The sequence below is a fragment of the Rhamphochromis longiceps genome, linkage group LG3 (assembly GCF_057381845.1).
Source record: "Rhamphochromis longiceps isolate RC_006_pf linkage group LG3, R_longiceps_female_GT1.1, whole genome shotgun sequence".
In the NCBI taxonomy this organism is placed as follows: domain Eukaryota; kingdom Metazoa; phylum Chordata; class Actinopteri; order Cichliformes; family Cichlidae; genus Rhamphochromis; species Rhamphochromis longiceps.
Window position 1 is genome coordinate 57,869,617 of NC_140559.1, and position 17,571 is coordinate 57,887,187.

Here is a 17,571-nt window from a genome sequence, read left to right on the forward strand (position 1 = left end):
GGTCAGAAAGAGATTGTTTCACTTTGGTTTCCCTCGAGCTCTCCATCTTTTGTTACATAACTACACACGGGTGCTGCTCATAAAGCACTGCCACCTCCATATTTTCAGCTCTTGTGCCACAACTGCTCAACAATAAATCTTCATGTTGTAACTGAGTTACAGATAAGAGTTTTCCCCGGAAGTTTGCTTCTCGTACTGCAGCTGCACACGCTTCTGTGAGACTAGGCATCGGTGGAGCCGAAGACCTTCACTGTGACTTCCAGAGACTCTTAATCCGCTTAGATATTCGGTGTATCCTCTACACAAATAAAATTTGTCCTGACTGTATCTCCTCCCTCTCTGTTCTTCCAGAATTCAGACGACCTCCTGGTAGCATCGGCTGAATGTCCTAGCGATGACGAAGATTTGGAGGAGTGCGAGCCTGGAAATGGTGAGTCAGCTCAGGGAGTTCTGCCTTTGTTGTGTTTTATCTGGAAACAAAGTCAGCCTGAAACACAAAAGCAGAGTTACCTAGACTACCTCAATGTCCCTTTCTCCTCTTCTAAATGATACCTTGTGACTGCGCAGCCCCCCTGTATGCAGCTCTGATTGGCCAGATGTGTACTCTCCGAGTTTTTTTTCTTGTTGCTTTTTAAAGCAGCAGGCAGTCAGCAGCATTGTGGTCTGTCAATTGCTCAGCCATGTGGTAATACCTGGCATTTTCCCAGCTGTTGCACCAATCCCCTGCCCCGATTTTAACAAGGCAGGACAGTTCCAACGTGGAAACACAGCTTGTTCTGCATGGCGCACAGCTGTAGCTTGGCAGACCTGGTGGCTGAGGCACTGTTAGTGTGAACAGAGGGTCAAGCAATGTTCTGACACCATGTCAGGAGGTGGAAGTTAAAGGCCATGTGTTTTACTCCTTGCCGCTGTGGTTTCTAGCACTAATAAGCTGGCCATATTTAAAAACTGCCAAGAACCATGCCTGTTCAGTGAAAAAGTGAGATTCAAATTACTCGTGCAGCTACAAGTCAAGGCTTCTAAAACTCCAAGAGTCAGAAGATATGCATGTCCACATTAAATTATGCAGTATTTCATCCTTAAAGATCTTGAGTGACAAGAGTTGTGTGTTTAATGGGTTCACAGATTTGACTCTGGTGTGGGTGAAACCTTTAATCAAAGCAGAGCCACTATGACGCCACTGTCAAATAATAGAAAACATTAAATTCCTGGAGCATAAAACAAGACTTGCTAGCGACTACTAGCTATAAGCTAAGTGTGGTTTTATTCAAACCTGCCTTAATGTTCTGAGATAGGGCAAACCGTTGTGTAGCTTCAGCAGAACATGCTTTATATCAGCGATCCCCAACCTTTTTTGCGCCACAGATCAGTTTATGCCCGACAATATTTTCACTGACCGGCCTTCAAGGTGTCGCGGATAAATACAACAAAATAAAACTAGTACCGGTACCGAAAAAAAGAAGATTTATTCATAACACACGTGAAAAGACCCAGGAAAACCGAGTAAACGATAAAAACGATAACAAAATAACGCTGGAAACCGATAAAAACCCTGAAAACCATACATTTCACACCCGAGCCTCAACTCTCGCGGCCCGGTACCAAACGACTCACGGACCGGTACCGGTCCGAGGCCTTGGGGTTGAGGACCGCTGCTTTATATGATGGAAAAAGGGAAAAAATGAAGAGAAATGCCATAGTGTACATTGCTTAATAATGTATCTGATGACCCGTCATAAAAATGAGAAAAAACAAATATTTTAGAAATCTGTCAAAAACACGTTTAAAACTAAAAAATTACTTTGTTATTTATTAGTCAAATAACAAACTATATTCATGTTTTTATGTCTGAATTTGAGCCGGCACACTGGGCTTTCCCAGAAATGAATCAAGGACAATATTCAACCACTAAAACTGTTCAAGAAAAACAAAGATGTGCTTTTTTGTTTGTTTCTATTTTTTCCAAAACACTAAGTTCAAATGTTAAAATATAATAATTATATTTTAGTATTAAAATATCATTTTGATTAAAGAGCCTTGTGCATACTGCTGGATAACTTTAATTTTATTTATACATTTCCAAATCACAACAACTTTTTTAAGGCAAAGACCCTGAAATAATACAGAGAAAACCCCAACAGACAATCCCCCTATGATCAAGTGCTTTGGTGATAGTGGGAAGGAAAAACACCTTTTTAACAGGACGAAACCTCCAGCAGAACCAGGCTGGGGTGATATTAGGTCTTTAAGAAAATTATTATTTTCTTGTTATAGTAATAGATCTTGTGTCATTACAGACACATAAGAAATGGTTTTGGTAATTACCAGTACTGTTAGGACAGCTGTAGCATAAACCTGGTACTGACTGGTGGTCTAATAAATTTGTTAAGCAGTGTATGTGCTCCCCGAAAAGCACTTGAGTTACCTTGAATAACTGTAAAAGTTTGTTGTAGGATTGTGGATTAGTGGTTTGACTGGTGGACTGTAAATGGCAGCAGATTACAACATTTATCAGTATGTTTGTGTTGGGAGAACCTGATCTGAACCAGTGCTGAGAAACTTGAGTGCAGCATTTTCCTGCAGTTTTCTCTGTAGGTGGTTGGGACTGAAATAGAGACTCAATACCAGAGGTGGGACCAAGTCATTGTTTTGCAAGTCTCAAGTAAGTCTCAAGTCTTTATCCTCAAGTCTCAAGTCAAGTCTCAAGTAATGTCAGGCAAGTCAGAGTCGAGTCTCAAGTCACTGGTGTAAAAGTCCGAGTCAAGTCACAAGTCTGAAACTTTGAATTTCAAGTCCTTTCGAGTCTTTAAAAAAAAAAAAAAGAAAAAATAATGTTGCAGTTATATGCTAAATGTAAATATTAGACCATGTAATTTTAAAATCTGTGTTTTTCTCAACACATGACAAAATAGTGAACTTAGAAAATATACACAAATTGTGAAATTGCACCTCTTTAAAATGCAGCTCAATTAAACCTAGCTCCAAGAATAATTTTCACCGACAGTTCTGAGATAAGCTGCATGTTATTCTTGGATGCGGTTGTAGGACCGGCTTTAAAATCGCATGACAAAAATATCATACACATAAAAAAAAACTGTATCACCAACGTAGCCTGGACAACATTTGCTAGTTGGATGAAGTCAGCTATCTCATCTTAGCATATTTATATGCATATTTATAATCATACGGTTCTTGGAGTGAGTGCATACACTCATGAAGTTTAGTAACTTCAGGTCACTGCAACAAGCCCAGGTATAGTTTACCGACGGATGGGTACAGGACCTTGAAATGCACCGTGTAGAACGAAAGACCATCGTACGTATCATAAGTTTACCAGTCTCACAAATTGTCGTCATAAATACATATTCCTTAACTGTTTATTAATAGGACCTTTGAGCTCAACGGTAATTAATTAGTAGTGGAAATAATTTCTGGTACCCATCACAGAAATGTAGCAGTGACAATAATACTGTATGCTGTAATCGTACTGGACAATTGGTGATACAAAAAACCTGTTTTATCCTGTGAATAAAAGTATGTGTTTTTGTCAGTGTACCATAATAACAGAAGCGAAACGCAATATTGTGTCAGGATAATTTACTATTTATGCACAATAAACAAAGAAGCATAGCGCGACAATTTCTGTTCAGCGCCAGACTTGCTTGTAACCTATATCACCAATTATGTTATGAAAAATGACGTATTAACTACTAAAAAACACTGACCTTTGTGTAAATGCTTGGAGCAGACTAACCTGTGAGCTGGAGGGTTCTGGGACGTTATATTTGGTCTTTGAATGGCTGCAATCCAGTCGCGTCTTTGTTACTTCGGAAACATGGCTCGAACAATTTCTCTTCAACGACGTAATCCGATAACAACCGATCTCTTTACCCGTCGGCTTCCCGTGGCTGTCATGCGACCGGCTATTGTAGTTAATAATACAACAGCTTCTTGACATTTTTGTGTTTCTTTTTATCGCTGTATAACTGATTTTAATTGAAAGCCTGCGTGCGCTAGTACCGCTTGCCACGAGTTCCCAGAATCCTTTGCGGTTCTACCCATGAATGACGTCACATTTTCAATCTCTATATAATATGCATGTTAAATTTTATATTTGGGGTAAAATATCAAGTCTTTTCAAGTAAACCGGTTCAAGTCCAATTCAAGTCCCAAGTCATTGGTGTAAAAGTCCAAGTCAAGTCACAAGTCTTAGAACATTTTTTCAAGTCAAGTCTAAAGTCATAAAATTAATGACTCGAGTCTGACTCGAGTCCAAGTCATGTGACTCGAGTCCACACCTCTGCTCAATACCCCTCTTATCAAAAGAAGAAATGAGAGTTTTTTTTGGTTGGATGCTATGTCCAGGCTTAATCTCCCATGAGGAAATGCAACTCACTATCTCTCCCTTTCTCTCACACGCCCCCACAAACACACATACGGTGTCTGACATGCTCACCTTTCCACACAGGCACTTGTCTCTCTCACTCTGTGGGTGTAAAGTTTTCTCTCTGCCTCCGACTCTCCCGAGCAACAATGAACGCGCTTGTGCGTACACGCGCGCGCGTGCTCTGTATCACACCTTCCAGATGCCACGAGAGTTCCAGCGAAGCGAGCCGGCGGGGTCGGATAAGCCTCTGTGAAAACTGTGGACGAGGAGAGCAGAATCAACATTGTCTCCAAAGCATGTTCCCCCTCCATCACTGCTGCACAAACACAGGCCTTTAGTCATTGTGTGATAGGACCAATTCCCAGTGTTTTCAATTACATGTGAGTGTTCGGCTCGCTGTTATTGAACTGCCTTCAGGAAAGAAGGAGAGAAACATTTTAAAGGCAGCTGTGGATATTCTGTTAAGCAAAGCTAGATGCAGTGGTTATGAATTGATGAGGATCGATACAACTCCTTCATATATACAACCAGCTGAGCTCCATCTGCTTACCTGCAGCTGGTAACACCACAACACACAATTCAAGAGATGCAGCTTGTTTTTTCCTTTTCCCTTTTTTCCAAAACTGCATTTGGTGGAGGAGTGTTTTGGCTGTGTCACGCTAAATGAGAGTCCTCAACGTGAAACGCTCAGACAGTGATTGAGGGGTAGCTGCTGTTGCACATTTGCTGACAAGCTCAGAGTGGATGCAAAATAGACAAAAGCACAGGGTGCAGAGAAGAAGACCTGAGGAGGAGACGAGCGGGAAGGACTGGCTTTCATTGAGATGTGCATCACGTTCCTTTGCGCTCAAAGCAGAACAGAGGAATGGGGAGAGGAGAGAAGCGGAGGTACAGAGGGAGCCTGCGAGAGAGAAGGAAGAGGAAGTGAAGGAGAGAGTGAAATTCCCATGAACGATTCCTGGCGTTCCCACCAGGCTAATTAAACTTTGACTGTTAGAGAGCCTTAATTACATCACCCAATTAGAGCTATGGTTTCGATACTTCAGTGTTTGTAATGAGTCTCTGTCAGAAGGGTGACAAGCTAGGAAATGTGGACCTCGATTACAAAGCTCAATATACCGAGCAGAAAATGAACAGACAGGAAAAAGTCTCCAAAGATGCATATGGACACTCATTTGCTACACATATAATAACTATATTTCACACTAACAAACATATTGAGATTCTATCCGTCCAACATTAAAGCTGTGTCTTTTTGTCTCCATATATCATGTTCTGTCTGTTCTCTAGCCCGACATGACCTCACTTTGCTTTTCTCCAAGCTACTTATCAGTCCCAGGATGTTGTAGGCTCTATATCGGTTTTACTCTGACAAGATCAGAGCTTTGAGGAGCTCCTCAATAATTCATCAGACAGCATGCTATAGAGACAACCTATGAATTGCTCTTCTTAGGCCGAGGAGTGAAAATAAGAGATTGGGTGATAGATGAGGGATGACCTGGAGCCTCTCGGTCCCCCTCCGCATTCAATGTGACTCAGAGCCAAGTCGATGGGTTTGGGTGTTAGTTATTTGTCAGGGTGATGCTTTATTGATCGCTCTTAGCTAGTAACAGGCCCAAGTTTATCAATATAGGTTCCACGGGTTGGATCCTGAGCAGTATGGATGCTTGAACCTGCATGACAGGATGCTTTCTAAGCGGTACATCATCCTTTCAGGGTTCAGGCAAGTGTTACTGTCCAAGCCTCTACCCCTACTGTGTCTGATTGGTCAGATTTGGAACGAGCCTTCTGATTTGATCGTTTTCTGTGGAAAAAAATAATGCAATTGAGTAAAGGTCGCATCAGCTCCATGATGAATGCTTGAGTTTGCATGAGTTATAATGAAACGTCTCCCAGCTACCATAGGGCGAGACGGGGGGTACAGCCTGGACATGTCTGTTGCAGGGCTTTAGGTGATTGTCTTTAATTAGCAGAGTTATTTTACAGTACCAAAAATATGGATCACAGTCTTAGTCGGGATACCCAGTCACTGCAGAGGTGCTCAGTCAGCCTAATCACACAAGCGAAGAATGCATTACTCAACATTATTCACATGCCTGTAACCATTTTATTTCATTACTGGTCAATGGTGCATTTTTGTCATTTACAAAAAAATTATACATATTCTGCAAACTACACAAAAGTGGTTTTTGAAATTCTAATTAGAACCAAATGTTTTAGGGAGGATGGCCTTTTTCCTTGTGTTGCATTCTGAGTAGGAAATCTGGCCGCTTTAGCTTCAGATTGTAAACAAATGCCCCGGAGCACCATGGAGAAACATGATGGTTTGCAGATTGTCTGAACCTCTGACATGGAGATTGGAGACTGGAGACTTTATTGCTGCACAATATGTGACTCTGAGTGAGATACAATATGAGCAGGGCATCATATCTTTTTTGTCAAAACAAGTCACTTCACCTGAGAACAGCAGCAGCAGTTTACAGAGCCCCGCATATAAAGAAGCAGGTTTGTTCCCTGCACCGATTATAGGGCCACCTATTGTAGCGGGATTCAGAAGCAAGAAAGGGATAATATATTATGCTCGGACACGCAGTTAGATTTTCCATCTGCAGCCTAATCTAAGCTGAATTACAGAATGCTGAAACTCCAAACAACCTTTTTGCTCTAAATATTTCAAATAGATGTGAGCGGGGTGATGTGATCAGCAGAATAACGATATTTGTCAGGAGACCGACGTGGATGCATCAGTATCCATCTGCCCTGTGCTTATTTTGAGTAAATAGGAGGGGTGGGGGTGACTCACACTGGCAACGCAGTGGAGAGGCATGTGGGTAAAGATAAAGGAATTTCATCATTGTGGACTAAACGTCTGCCTCAGCTGTTCAAATCAACAGAGTCAAACTCAATCAATCAGGCTGAATATCTGAGTCTCTCCCGCTTTAACGCTGAAATGACAGAGTGGGAATGTTAAAGAAACAGACCCCCACACGTGGGAATCATGCCTAATTTTTTTTTTTTTTTTTGGCATCAGAACTGGTCTCAGTAAATCCCAGTTTGGGTCTGATGGCTTTGATGTAAAATAATACGCATTCACCTAAATATTTTATGCTCACTTTCCTGGGTTTCCTCTGGTTTACATCAGTCTGTGGTTCTTGGCAGCTTTCAGCAGGAGAACACATGCAGGGAGATTTGTGACATGTATCCCCCACCCACCCCACCTTCCAACCTGGCTGTTAACAGCACCAGAGCTGCATACAGGGACCACACAGTGCAGTGTCGGAAAGCCAATTGAAGTTGCTGATTGGTTTTAAATATTGGTGCAGTAGGCTTAGGTCGCACAACAGGAAATGAAAAGATGTTTCACTTGATAACTGCCTGGAGGTCTGACATGTGGCTCACTCTGTGTATGAGGGCTGAGGTTCATTACTCTGCTAGGAGCTGCTGCCTGCCAGTCATATGGGATAATGCCATGAGGCCTTCAGGCTTTGGCTCCTAAAAACTAAGAGGACAGCAGAGCGATGTGGGTCACTTGCTTGAACAATCCTTTCTATGTACACTTGTGCATGATGACTCTGAGCCTCCCGTAAATATTTAATAACCATTGTAAGCGTCACTCCGAGGGGCTCCTATAAGCAGACTTTAAGCAGGGAAGCACAGTGGTCCTGATTCCTGAGGATTACATTAAATGTTTATTGTAACAGGGGCATCTATTTGCCGTGTCAGCCGCACGTACAGTAAGTAGGACGCACTGTGAGCAGAGGTAGCTTCTCAGTAATGGGCAGGCTGCACACCGAGCAGCAGGTATGAAGCTCGAAATTGCACTCGCAGCATCTGCGCCACGCAGACAGACGGCAGAGTAAAGATAGCAGCGCTAACGTCTTCTCGTCATCACCCTCACTCGCACATGCGTCCTGTATCTCTAGGAAACGATCTTCTCTGCGTTCCCAAATCGTTGGCCCCACCCCCCTCGCTGGAGCGACTTTGACGAGTTATCTTACGAAACACAAAGATTTTCTTTCTTTCTTTTGAACGCACTGGGGGAAATCCTACTCGAAGTGAATCTGCTTTGTTCCTCAAATGTGCCGCCGCACTCTGCTGTCCTCTCGCCTTCAAGGTGAAACTCATCCCTCAAACGCAGACAGAAAATGTATGGGAGAGAAATAACTTGAGCATTGCCATGGAAACTAGCCTTTCCAGTAGTGGTGGTGAAATAATAACTTAGAACGGTTGAAGAATTACTAAGTTTCTTTCTCCTTTACAGCTCTCACATTTTGCTTTATTTCAAGGAGTTTCTCTCAAGTGTGTTGTTATATGCTGATATGTCGCAGTGGCTTTGTTAACCCAATGCATTACCTTTTTTTTTAACAAAGCCTTTGCCATTCTTTAAGTGAAAATGTGGGGGTTTTGTAACTGACCAATGGGTTTGGGGGTGTTTGAGTGCTGCTGAGCTGAATAAAGGCCACAGAGGAATTCTTACAATCCCAGAACCTCCTATTAACCATCCCCTCCCTTCCCATTCATTCCTGAAACGCCTTATCCAGCCACTCTCTCCCACTGAGTCTCCCTGGTTTACCTCATCAATCGAACACAGAGCCAGAGTCATGATTTTATGCTGGTGATGTTGGCATTTCTTTGCTTATGTTTTGCTGTTACCTTCCCTTTTGTCCCCCTCCAAGATGTGTTGTAATCTAATTCACTCTGCAATACTTCTCAACTGTTTCCTTTACTGACCCTTTTGCAACACTGGACAGAAAATTGAGTGTGTAAATTTACTGCTATTAATATTCTATTTCCTGTTGACACACTCCTGATATGTCTAACCATTTCAGTCTATGATACAAGGATTCCTCTTAAATGCACCTTTTTCCCCCCAATAATCTGAACTGAAGCAAAGTCGAAGCTTATTTCGCACTGGGCTAAAATTGCATAACTGAGGCTTGAACTGAAATTCTGGCTCATTAAGACTTTTTTTTAAATGTTATTTGTGTTGATGGCTGTTTGAAAAGAACATCATTCCCCCATGTTTAACGTGTGGTGTTTGGGAGGGAAGTGGGCATGAGGGAGTCATGATAAAAAACTGAGCAGTATTATTTAATACTCTGTTACTCAGTGCGCTGTAGTGTAGTGCACTGAGAGTTTGGGTTAAGAATTAGAGGCATCAGTTTTCTGCAGCCGCTCCTGAGGGTTTGCATACAGATTAAGCTAATTAGAAATGAGCCATAGAAGCCACCATGCCCAAAAGGGGAAAATAGGATTGAGACAATTCTTCATGTGAATTTGGGGGGGGGGGAGAACAAGTGAATAATGCAACAATACATTATTATTCTTTTTTTTTTGTTACATTCTGATTATTTTTCACCCAATAAAGAGACAAAAGAGGAGAGGAGGTAAACAATGGTGGGGGTGGGGAGGGGAGTTGTTTATCACTATCCGAGAACAATCTTACACAGCTTTCTTTTTGTAATTTTTTTTTTCATGCAAAAATCATGCGGCCAATTTGTTGATGTAAGTGACCTGAACCTCGTGGTTTGCTATCTTATTTAACCAATCACAGCAGAAACATCTGAGCGTAGTCAACGTAGGTAGGACTAGAAAGGTTAGCAGTGAAGGATAGGCTGTGTAGTACAATAGATGTTACGTTGTTCAGTGTAATTTGTAGTCTGCTTTTACCTTGTGTTAGTGATATGACATGTAGGAATATGCAGCACAGCGAAATAGGTCAGAACAGTCAGGAGCAGGTGCAGGCTAGAGTATATTCTTACATCTTGTTTTATAATGCAGCTCAAAGTTAGTCAGCATATTAACTTTTTAAATAGCACAGACTAAACTTGTAGAACTAACCTCATGTTAAGCTGTAGTGCTGTTCTAATACTGGTGTTTCTGTAACATTTGAACTGTCTTTCTTCTGTTGATCTGGAAGTCGTCTCTCCCTCAGGTGGTCTCTAACACTCTTTTCCTTCGTTGTCTCTTTCTTGTCCTAGGAGGTGAATTAGTGTTGCCCATTATTACAGTGGACTCCCTAGACCCCCCATCTATCGCCACCCACTACCCAGTAATACCCCCGCCCCCCACCACTTACCGCCCTTTCCTCACCCTGCTTGAAACCACCAAAGAATCCCTCCCCTTGCCCAACGGCCGGCCCCCTTGCCCCTTGGACCAGGAGGACTGCGAGGAGACCATCGAGGTGTCGGCGTACGGCTCGGGGGAGATGACCGAGTCAGATGACGAGGACTATTACAAAAATTCCGGCCTGGTCACCGACAGGACTGTCCTCCCCCCTCCCCCGGCCGTCGAGGGTGGCGTCCAAAACCCCCGAGACCGCCATTTCTCCCACTTCCCCAACTCCCGCCCCCCTCTCTCCTCCACCCCCACAGCCAACCCCGATCAGCTGAACCCGCGCATCAAGTCAGCCGGCAGCGGCAGCAGCAGTAGTAGCAACAACATCCCTGCCGGGAAAATGAACACCCGGGACCAAGTGCTGCTGCCGCCGGCCCAGCCCTCTTTGGATCCAGGCCACCGTAGAGTCCCAGGTATAACCTATCCCCCAAATTTCCCTCATGTTCCCACTCCAGACCCCACGTCTCCAGAGAGAGGGCTCCCGGGTGCCGTAGAAGTGCAGCAGTCGAGCAGCACCACCGGGATGGTGGTGGGCATCGTGGCAGCCGCTGCCCTCTGCATCCTCATCTTGCTGTACGCCATGTACAAGTACCGCAACCGCGATGAGGGCTCCTATCAGGTGGACCAGAGCCGTAACTACATTAGCAACTCAGCCACACAGAGCAATGGGGCCCTGGTGAAGGAGAAACAGCCCAGCACTGCCAAGACGGTCACCAAGAACAAGAAGAACAAAGACAAAGAGTACTACGTCTGAGGGAGTGCCGCCGTGACACACAGGGGCAGACAGCAGAGCACTTAGAAAAGGAAAGAGACGGCGGGGAGAAGGAGGGAGAGAAGGCAGTATGTGGGAAAACTGCAAACACATCACAGTGGCTAATTCATTTCAAACTTCAAGTATTGTCAGGTGCTCATATGTGTTACCAGTTCATCTCGAATCAGAGGGAGGCAGCGAAATGAGATGGCACAGTGACATCACAGCTCTCCTCACACATTTCCACATTGCTTTGATTGATTAGACTAAACTTCAGTTGCATTCAATGCTAACCACAGTGTGGATTTAAGGAAAGGCTATTACATCTCTACACATACCGTGCCAACAACCACGTAGCAAATGCTGATAAAGCAGTGATTCATGGGTTAGCCTGAGTACTGTAGGAAAGCATCGCCATCAGTATTTGTGTCAAGGCCTGTACTTGATTCTGAGGAGAACCTGCGTCACCTTAGACAGTATCAAACAGATTTTTTTTCCAACCAGGCTCGAATTAGCAGATCAATATACTGCCAGCTTAGAGAAACACTGTGTCAAATCCAGCTCCTCCACCTCTGTAAGTGTTCGACACCTCCGATCTCTCGCCTCTCATCGGATCTCTCTCTCTCCTTCTCGTTCACCCACGAACTCTGTTTCTCTCCTTGTCTACGGTGCCCAGCAGCCGATGCGATGTAAACTCTGCCGTGTTTCAAGCATGTAGTATTCATTTACGAAAAAGAGATAAACTGTTTTTCCTTTCTGTGGAGTTTAAAAAAACAAAAAAAATATGACGCCGATGACTGATGATCGTAACAACATTAAAAGTAGCAACTACGTGAGATGCCACCGCTCCAACCTAACGGATGCTAAATTGTACGTTTAGCCGCCAAAAACTCATCGAGGCCAAAAAAAACACCCCTTTGGTCGTCCTTTGTTCCAGCAGATCTGTGTCATGTGTATCTGGGGCTCTGAGGTGCCCCCTAGTGGGCCAGCAGAGAAACTGTCACGTCCTTACAAGTTACTAATCACCGAAAAACAGAAAAAACCTCCAGCAAACAAGATGAACTCTGTTCTATATAATTATAAATATATGTATAGACGTTGCAGAAACATATGGACCTATGTGAACGAATCAAAAAGTGCGTTTGCTGAGACGTGCACAGCAAAAGATGGGATTCTTGAACAGCTTCACCGTCCAACCCCCCGTTCCTCAGACCCCTGCCCCCCACTTCATGAACAGTGCGGCTGATGGAATGCCTTGCTGCAAGACTCAGTCACTTTGGTTTGCTCTTTTCTTTTCTTTTTTTAAATTTCTTTTCATTTCTGGAGGAATGAGAGACATTTTAGGGAGATTCTGAATTCATTCGTGTTGGAGTTCCACTGTGGAGAGAGATACCTTGCAGCAGCTGAAAAAGAGCAACTGTGTCGTTCGCCCCTCTCTAGCCTGACTGGACTGACGGCAGCCCGCGGGCAAAGCGAACTTAATGGGAAGAGCACACAAATAAAAGGAGAACAGCAGTTCCCTGAAAGATGTACAACAGAACTCTAGTATTCCAATTTTCTCAAGTCTATTAAGAAAAGAAAACTGTACCATGAAAAGAAAAATTCTGAAAAAAGTTTGTGAAATGTCTAAATATTTGACTTTCATCCCATTACTAAGAGAAATGTGTTTTCCCTACTATCATTCCTGTTTGGAGAAAAAAAATAACTGATTCTGGGAAACTGAAATTTCTATGTATTTTCTTTTGGTACCTGAGCAAATATGATTTGGGTTATGAACATCAAACCATGCATTCTCCTTTTCCAGAGGAGAAAATATCCTCTTTTATCCTCCATCTGTCATCCTTAGCCTCTTTCTTTGTTCTTCATGCATTCCTTTTTCTCTGTAGAGATCGTATGTCCCCGTATCCTGTGAGGAAAGCAGGTTTTATCCATCCTCTGATTTTTATTTACTTTAATTTGTTTTATATCTATTTCTGTCTATATGGCGAGAGACAAGACGGTAGTCATTTCACTTGACGGGCTCCGTCGTTACTCTCTTCTGCCACGTTTGTCTGGTTTCTCTCTTTCTCCATTCTGAGCATACTCTCCCAGTATCTTCCTGTTCTTTCTAAATGTTATTGTAAAGTGTTCCAGTGAGATGACTCTAAATATGTGTACATTAACAGAGGGAATACACTTGGTTATATACTTCTTACTTACTGCGTTGTGTGGTCTGTTCATTGTCTCCTTATTTTCAAATTTGATTCAATCCCCAGGAGGTACTCAGAGGACTGCAAATTGCTTTGAAACAGTTGGATATTACGACATCCGATGGACCAAGTTGCTGGTGAAAGCAGCTCTAATTAGAACCGGACCATTTCTGACTCTGACACCCCGATTAAGATAAATACTCTGCAAAATAAGTCTGTAGCTGGACCCGTTTTAAAGGGATAGTCTCATTTCTCAGTATAAAGAAAAGTTATTACATCAAATAATTTGAAAGATGCTATAATCACAAAAAATTCTCCACATCACGGCTTTAAATGCTGACATATTTCATAACAGCACAGTGGCCCTAAAAGCATTAATGTGTTAATACATTTTCCAAATTAAGAAAGTAAGACGATTTCACACTTAGTTTAAATGTATCTTAATATTGTCGGAAATCGATAGAAACACAGGGAGCAATTACTCACCCAATGCCGTTTTCATTTCAGAGGAAAACTTCAGCTCCTTATCTTCACGTTGATGTGAGCGCACTTTTCTGATTTTGAGTCTATTTGGATGTCTCTTTGGATGTATTTTTTCTCCTTTCCACATTTGTCAGACTTGATTCAAGTACGTCGAGACCGCGTTTGTTTTATGTCAGTTACATTTTCATTGTAGAGCTGAGGTTTTCAAAATATGAGCCTCGGCACCCCAGGAGGGCACAAGGGGAGAGACGCGAAGCAGAGACACTGCCTGAGATCAAAGAGACGGGTGCGTATGCAGGTGGTCTGAAACAGTCGGGAAAGTTTAGACCAGAAATTTTTGTCAGAAACAGCACTCTCTCTCTCAAACTCTCCCAAACGCGACACGTGTATTTTTAGGTGTTCGGTGCCACTTCCAAAGGACAATAGAAAGAAAACACAGTCAAATATGTTCAAATTCATCCATAATGACATCCATTACATCCATATAGGGAATGGTATTTGCTTTTATTGGTGCCCATTTTCCAAGTGTAAATACAAATAAGCTCAAATATACAAAGCTCAACTCACAGTGTGCCTGCTAACATTTTACTTCCTGTATTACTAACCCCAACAGGCCTGGATGAGCTGCAGCCCAGCACCTCTGGAGCTGGTACAGTAGGGGTTCATTGTTCTGCTGAAAAATCGCTTTAGCAGCAATGAGGTGCTGCTGTCATTATGAAACAAAGGAAAACATCCTGCAGTCTTTTGTTTATTCACTAAGCTTTAACGGTCCTTCAATGGCAGAGCATTTTTTTAAAATATATACATTAATTTTGTGGCCTGCCAAGATGATCATACCTCTGTAGTATTGTTTGCTGTGATCCTGCAGGAAAATATAAAAAACATCTTTTTTATTCTGCTGCCTGAACAAATTTCAGCCATCTGTGATACATTTCTTGTGCAGCTCTTTAAGCTGTTTAAACTCACACGTGTCCCACTGAAATTACTTTCAGGTCAGTTATTGATTATTATTCTGTGAGACCTCTCTTAACGAGTCTTCATCATGAGTCGTCTTCGCTCCTCTAAAAAATCCTTCCCACAAAGTGATAAAAAAAAATCATCACAAGCAGAGCAGTATGCTAACGTCGTAATCTTTGAGAGCAATCATCAGACTCGAGCACAATCCTTAGCTCTTAAATCCAGCATGAAGTTACCGGGCTTTACTTCAGTTTAAAAAAGATGTAAATCAACTACGATGGTTTTCTATATTGGACAATCAGTTCTCAGTTGTTACACATAACTCAAACTAAATGGAAATGTCAGCATTTTCAGAAACTGCGGTACCCCTGAGAGGTCAGATGCACTTTACTCTGGATCTCTGTGCTGTTGAGATCAGAATTTGAGATTCGCATACATATTTGATAAGACACATCATACTAATAGTCCACTGGAGCATTAGGATGAATGAAAAACAAGACACAGACAGGGTGAGCTGATTGGTGAGCTGCACCGGCTAATTTTACCTTCTAAAAAAAAATGAGGAAAAACAACAGCAACATAATAAAAGAAGCAGTGCCTTACTTCCAACCCAAGCTACATTTTTGGGTGCAGCAGCATAGTGTCATCGCATGGTCCAGGGCGCTGTATCACAGAGAAAGATGAGTTGTTTAGCCAGCTATTGTCATGTCAAAAGATCTTTACACGCTGAGCACACTTCAAAAATGCAACACGATGTACGCGCAACATACATATACCACACCCACGTGACAAATGTGGGTTTTTTTGGAAAATTCATCCTCACTGTGAAAACAATGAAGTCCACATCAAGCCATGATGAGCTCATCCTGTTTCTACACAAGAAAAGGAAGAAATGGAGACTGTTGGTTCATTCGCTATTCTAATTCTCAAGAGTAGAGAGCAGTTCATTGTTTGATAAAGGAATTGATAGTATGTCAGGATGCCAGTGGGGCAGTTGGGACCACATGTGAGGAGACAGATCATTTCAGAGACCTAGACACTGACCCAGAGCCGTGTCTAGCTGTGTGTCAGAGGTAAAATAGTTTTATTTTACCATTTCCACATCATTGTGTATTCAGTACCGGTGCCCTACCAGTACTGAATACACAATGTGATCTACAAGAGTACTCGTTGCCCGGTGCAGTGGTCCGATAGGGCAGAGCTGTTTATTTGGATCCAAAACATGAGCTTGATTCGAAAAAATAAATGCCACAAATTCATCCAATGAAATTACCTGGTCGGTAATAAGATGCCCTGATTGTAACATGTGAATTAATAGGAGCATATGTCTTAGTTGACCTCTTAACAAGGAGGCGAGCTCTCTGCAGGGTGTTTGTCTAATCTCCACATTAAAGGGATAACGTTACAAGTTAACTCTTTAGTTTCACAATAATACGAGAAGACACAAAAATATTTGGTCCAAGAAGAAACACAAAAGGTGGATTCATCTATACGAGGCTTCCACTAGACTGGGATGTTGTTTGAGGGGCTCAGTGCTCGAGTACAGACAGGATGCTAAGCTGGGTTATCTACAGGCCACTGCCTCTTTGGTTATATAGGGCACTGAGGCGCTCCCTGTGCCTCCACCTTTCAGCATCCATACCAACGCCACAGAGAGTTTTTCTCCTGAGGAACGGAGCAGTAATGATGGCTCTTCCGCAGGAGGCAGAGAGGGGCTCGTCTCCAGCATTTTGTGCATTAAAAGCCTTTATACGGCTTTAAAGATAAACAGAGGATGGTCTGGGTTTAGTAAAAAAGTCAGTTTTGAGTTTTGAAAATATTTTCATTTTCTGTTCAGGTGCACTCAACTATTAAAAAAGCTATAATTATTCTTTTTAAATAGAGCAATTCAATTCATCTAGTAAAAAGAAATCCTGTAATTTTGTCATATTTTTAAAAAACTGTTAAACCACACAGTAATTAAGCTCTGCCATTGTTCTTCTCTGTATTTTTCTTTTTATGCTGTCCCTGACATCAACAGTGTTACCACATGAGACCAGCCCATAAATATCTCTCCTCTCCAGGAGGAGGAGTCCACCTATTGAAGACCTTACAACAGAAGATGCTGATTATTGCTCTGTTATTTATAAAGCTATGTCTGACATAAGACGCCGCCCTCTTTGCATTCACGAATCCTTCCATCCTTCCTTGTATTGATTTACCAGTGAAACACTGGGATTCCCTCTTTTGCTTGCAGAAAACATTTTCACTATGAGACCTTGAGAGAAGCTTGTTTATACAAGGAGAATATTTGAATAAGCATAATTTTACATTTAATTCTCTTCACTTTAATGTCCTTCACTTGCATCAAAACTCTCGTTGGGCCTCATATTGAGAGTAAGCTGCTACCAGATACAAAGTCAACCTTGGACTCCGCTCCAGATCTTCTTGATTTGTCATGCAATAAGAAGGGAGCAGGCCTCATATGGCTATGATGCTGCTTGTCAGACACAAAGCTTTTGAGTCTGTACACGGGACTACTTTGTAATCATATATTTTATTTAGAACAATGAATCTGTGTTAACTATTTCTGACCATTAATAAACACATCCTGGAGGAGTTGGACTACCATGCTACCATTAGTGACAGTGACCCTGATCAAATGCAAAACTAGAAAAACCCATCCTGCTCTAGTGCAGCTATTCTTA

The 17,571-nt window shown here is 42.4% G+C and overlaps 1 protein-coding gene across 1 annotated transcript in view; it reads left to right on the forward strand.

The window, feature by feature from the left end:
* The window catches only part of nrxn2b (neurexin 2b), a 655,677-nt gene extending 642,263 nt beyond the window's left edge, over nt 1-13,414 (forward strand). Inside the window, exons 18-19 of the mRNA XM_085400466.1 lie at nt 352-430; nt 10,369-13,414. Of these exons, the coding sequence (XP_085256592.1) occupies nt 352-430; nt 10,369-11,258 (969 nt within the window). The 3' untranslated portion in view covers nt 11,259-13,414. The remainder of the gene's footprint in view (nt 1-351; nt 431-10,368) is intronic.
* Nucleotides 13,415-17,571: the final 4,157 nt, after the last annotated feature.